Below are 5,109 nucleotides of genomic sequence, written 5' to 3'. Positions count from 1 at the left end.
ATTTTAACTGAACAATCGGCTTCATGCACAAAATTATTGAGTCCGGAAATGAGACCGCTTCGTAAAAAGCAGTTGAAACGAGCTTACCAGTGACACTCCTCCGTGCTTCAGAGCGAGATAGTAACAGATCCAGGCAGGCAACATGATGAAAAAAGGGGGGAAAAAGCAGTCCTGCAGCTCAGTAATGATAGCGAACTAATGACATTAGTGTGTGACCGAGCCGCTCCTCGAACAACAACAAACACATGTTCGTCTGTAATGGCTGCCGTCTACCAGTGTTCTGAAAAAGTTTGTATCCCTGAAAAAAATTTCCCCACCAGAGGGGGCGCTCACGAATAGGAAGTAATCTGCTTTTCCCCCACAAGATGGCCCAAATCTCATGTGAAGTCTCTGACTTTTGTGTTGGCGCCTCCTGGTGGACTATGCGTAAAATGCCAGAATTCATATGATGATACTACAGCTGATATATATTTGTTGCCAAAATACCTTTTAGTACATATGTTGTTAAAATAAAATGAACAGTCCAMTGATCATTTTACTGATATGTATAAAGACTGCAAAGGCTGAAAAATCTTGGTCTGTATGAAACTGGAGGTAGTTTGAGGATTAAATTTTTTATGCTTTTCAAGCTCAAAAARAAGAGTGGGGGTCGTATTGTACATGAGATTGTATTATACATGAAWAAAWACGGTAGYTTAAAATGCCCTCCTTGATGATTTTCAGGCCCAAACAGCACTGCAGAGGAAGTGGGCTCAGTGGAAGACCGCCTGGGGTAAAACCGGCTGGGGAGACCCGCCGGTCGCCAACAACCACTTCAGCTGTCACACCAACTCGTCCATCGTGGAATCCAGCCGCGCCGCCGTCACCTTGGAGCATCCCGCCTCCTCCTCGCCTCTTCAGCAGAAAGAAACCAGTCACCTCAYGGCCGTGATGCAGCACAAAACCAACGGGCGAGAAAATACCAGCAAGACGTGCACCAACGGGCAGGGGGACTTTTCTAATATGATGGAGACCACCGACTTCTGAATGGATATTTAGCACAATTACTCACACAAACATCCATCCTCGTATRAACACATCGTTCTGTAGCTCCTTATCCCTGACCTCAGCTTTAAGTTTAAAACCTAATTTAACTGTTACAGCAATCCGAAGAGTATTTAACAAAAAATCAGTTGTGTAAAATCAGTCAAAGTTTAAGTTCCCAAGTGAAGTCCTAAAATATCTCAAATTAAATGCTCTAAAAATATAAGAAACTCCCAAAAGGAAGAAACTTGACTCCAATTAAATTTATTTTCCCAGTTTGTTTTTTTTTAAAGGAAATGATAATCATTTTATTGGTTCTTTCTATGCTAACTTAGAAAACACATTTTTTTAGCTGCAGTCTTAAGACTGCAAGCTGTGCAGCCAATGTTTTACGAAAGAAGCTTGAAAAACTGCATTCTTGGCCGCGCACATTATTTTGTTGCCTGCCTCAGCCTGCCTTGTACGGCAGCTGCGAGCGTTCTCGTTAAGCTTAATGGTTGCCGCACCTCCGCTTTCTGTCCAAAAAGATGGAAAAACACTTCATTAAATTTTTTGCTCAAAATCAATTATTTATTCGGTGGCAACACCAAACCCTAAAATCAAATCATTGTCCTYGCAATTAAAGTTTCAATAAATGAGCAGATTTATGAAAAACAATGAAGCGTGCATTGTTTCACAACTATATATATATGTATATATATATTGTATATTCATTCACATGTACACATTTTACCACAGACAGCAACAGTTTTATGACTTATTAGAACAGAATATTTTGTTAGTGTTGTAATTTGTGCCACTTCTGTAATTAGATGAATTTATGTTTTATTTTGTGTTTTTAAGCTACTTTTATACTTTTTTTTTGCAGATTTGAAATGTGAAAATGCCAGATTTTACTTTTTTTGATAAACAAAAGTGTTTGTTTGTACAATTTGTTGCCTTAATGGAACCTTTGAATGCTTTAACCGTACCACTGTGACTAATGAATGTCATCAGCTACAAATGCGATTTCAAGTTTAGTTACATTATTTAAATAAAAAGCTTTGAAAAGCAGAATATGCTTTGCTACACAGAGAAGGAAACAGTATGTACATTTTAATCCAGATTTCTTCATTACAGCAAGATTACAGATTAAAAATTGATCAACAAAACAATGTAGTTTGACCGTCAAGGCGCAGAATCGATTAATGGATCCTCCTCTATAAAATCACAGAAACTCAGGGGATTTTATCACAACAAACAGCGTTTTCATAAACACTTTGCATTTTTAGGATTTTTTAATGAATAATTTCTACTTCCACGTTGTGAACAACCTGGTGAGAAAAGTACATATTTAATGCCCAGAAGTCTATAAAAATTGTCTAATTACATTTATTTTTTACGTAACACATCAGGAAATATTTATCAGATTTGAAGCTTTAAAACAGGAAAAAAAATACAAATAAATGAACACATTTATTTGTGTTCAAACTGCAGTTTTTTTGTGCAAACAAGAATGTGCCACGTTTGTAAATGAGTTGTAAGAATTTTAATCTATCACATAAAACTCCTTTTAATCGACACGGAAAAGCGTTTGTGACATTTTTGTTGCTCTCATTGTCATCCCTAGAGTGGATGTTTACTATTTGTTTTACTCTGAAACGTTTTTCCAGATGCAAAAACAATATCAGTTTAGTATGGAAGCCCATTTCTGCCACCCTGATGAAAAAACAAAACTTGTATCTCATAATTATGACTTAGCTATCTCATTATTATGAGATACTATCTCATAATTATGACTTAGCTATCTCATAATGAGATAGCTAAGTCATAATTATGAGATACAAGTTTTATTTATTTTTTTTATCAAGGTGGCGGAAATGGGCTTCCATAGTGTAGTGCCACTTTAAAAAGGTATGAATTATTACAGTTTTTTTTATCAACTGTTGCTGTATGTACTGTTTTCATGTTACACTTTAAAAAAAAAGTAGTTTGTCGTTTTAAGGTGCACCCACAAACAGCACAGATACAGCAGAAAACACAGGCGTGTCATCAATACCAGACAGCTGTGGTAGGAAAACAGCTGGGAATGTGACCTCTCTGTGAAGTAGATTATCAGTTCGCTGAATCCAAAACTGCAGACGTTATGGGCATATTTGTGAGCCGGTTTAAAAAGCATTCCAGAAAAAAAATGTTGATTATTAACATGCTGATGTTTATATTTTATGTGAAAATAAAAGATTTTAACACTCCATGGTGTCTTTGTGTCTGAACTTACCTTATGATGTTTTGTCATTAAAGGCTTTGAGCACACCTGAGTCAGCCACCTTTTAATTTATTTTAAATGACACAACTTTGTTTGGTGTCATTAAAACCATTAGCAATGATAAAGTAAAGTGGTTATGTATATTTGGCAGGCTAACAGTGTGAATTAGGACTGATGTGCTTAATAATTTGACGTGTCAAATCAAGGCCCATTTCAAAAGGACGAGGTCCCACCGAGATTTGAACTCGGATCGCTGGATTCAAAGTCCAGAGTGCTAACCATTACACCATGGGACCAGACGGTGTGAAGCGGCATCCCCGTTTCTTTTTATGTCTCTATGCAGAACATTTATCATCTGTTTTAATCCTTATTTCTGACACATATCAAAAGGTTGAGCTTTGTTTTTGACCCTGAACGTCACCTGACGTCACCTGCTCTAAGCACACGTCCATGTAAAGCGCCATGATGTTTACAAACCTTTTACAAACCCTTATTTCTGCGTCATTTAAGGAGCTAGCTGCTGCATTATAGTTTAACAACCTGAATCTGACGTGTTTGCAAAAATTCAGCAATAAAGACAAAAAAAACAAAAACAAAAACAATCGCTTTAATCATGAAGCTGACGTCATCAGCTTCAGACGAGGAAGGTGAAACCAAATCTGCGAATTGCAGATGAAATATAATATATATTAGCTAAGGTATGCCGCTTATCTATCAGTAAATGATCGTTACATGAATCTAGAACAACATTTAAATGTTGACGTTTTGGTTGTGAACCTCTCGCTGATTTTGACATTGAACGCCTCATGGGGGCAGCAGATGCTGGATAATCCTGAGAAATAATCTGAACTCTTGACCCTCTCTCTGTGTGTTGTTAGGCAGCATTTCTGGTCATATGATGTGTACTGGTCTATCATTCAACCAAGACTCTTTATGTTGATGAACATATTGATTTTTTTATTGATATGTCTACCAACTGTATTGTTCTCTTTATTGATGCTGTGATACTATCAATAAGGTATCCAAGTATCCTTTTACTTTATCAGTGCCTCCATCCTTCAGCTCTCTAAGAAAATATGGAACAGGGGCACCACCGGCAGGTGGGTCCTAAAAAATGGTGCCCCTYTCAATGCCCCCCACTTGGCCAGACAGTTTTATCTACCTAAATCCTAAGCTTTTACTTGATGTGCACTTTTAATTTCCTCTAGTGAATTAGGATCAGTAGAGCTGGGGTGGGGGTGCACTTGGTTGTTGGCGGTGTGGTGGGGTGGTCATGGGTGTGGCTTCTCTACGGCAGGGGGCTGGCCGGGCGTCCTGGTGCGGCCCGGGCCGGGCCTTGGCTATCTGCTCCTCTCCACCTCAGAATGATTGGGTCTACCTCCTGGGTTCAGGTGTGTGCTGCCTCCAACAGGGGGTGGGTGCATGTCCTGGACCTGGGGGGTATAGAGTGTGCATCGGGAGTATGAGTGGAATGTGGCGTCCTTGTATGTCTTTGATTGAGTGGGGGTGAGGATGAGGGTGGGATGGTGCGATTGCGTATGTTTGGGTATTTGTCAGGCTGCGGTCTGGGCTGCCCCTACTGCCTACCGCTGCTACTCGGCCCCCCGATGGGGTGTGCGGCTGGCCGCCRGCGTGCTGGGGGTTCCCGGGGTCTGGGGCTGGGCGCTGGGGTGTGTGCCGGCCTGGCCTGGTGACTGCCTGCTGGGGCTCGGAGCCTCTGGCCCTGTCGGGCTTTGGCCTGGAGGGGGTGCGCCCTGGGGGCTCGGACCACTGTGCCCTTTCCTGGATCTGCTCTGGTATGGCGGGTGTCGTGGGGCCCATGAGTTTGTTGCTGCTGGCCC

General features: G+C 40.7%; 1 protein-coding gene and 1 non-coding gene across 2 annotated transcripts in view; one reads left to right on the top strand and one right to left on the bottom strand.

The window, feature by feature from the left end:
* calcrl2 (calcitonin receptor-like 2) overlaps nt 1–2,585 on the top strand; it is a gene marked incomplete in the record, with an annotated part of 43,487 nt that extends 40,902 nt beyond the window's left edge. Inside the window, 1 exon segment of the mRNA XM_014015362.1 lies at nt 724–2,585. Coding sequence (XP_013870816.1) covers nt 724–1,026 — 303 coding nt within the window.
* Nucleotides 2,586–3,492: 907 nt separating this feature from the next.
* On the bottom strand, nt 3,493–3,564 carry trnaq-uug (transfer RNA glutamine (anticodon UUG)). Its single transcript has one exon. It is a non-coding gene; the product is annotated as a tRNA-Gln (tRNA).
* Nucleotides 3,565–5,109: the final 1,545 nt, after the last annotated feature.

This window comes from Austrofundulus limnaeus, unplaced genomic scaffold (genome assembly GCF_001266775.1).
Source record: "Austrofundulus limnaeus strain Quisiro unplaced genomic scaffold, Austrofundulus_limnaeus-1.0 Scaffold128, whole genome shotgun sequence".
In the NCBI taxonomy this organism is placed as follows: domain Eukaryota; kingdom Metazoa; phylum Chordata; class Actinopteri; order Cyprinodontiformes; family Rivulidae; genus Austrofundulus; species Austrofundulus limnaeus.
This window is presented reverse-complemented; position numbering and strand designations above follow the sequence as displayed.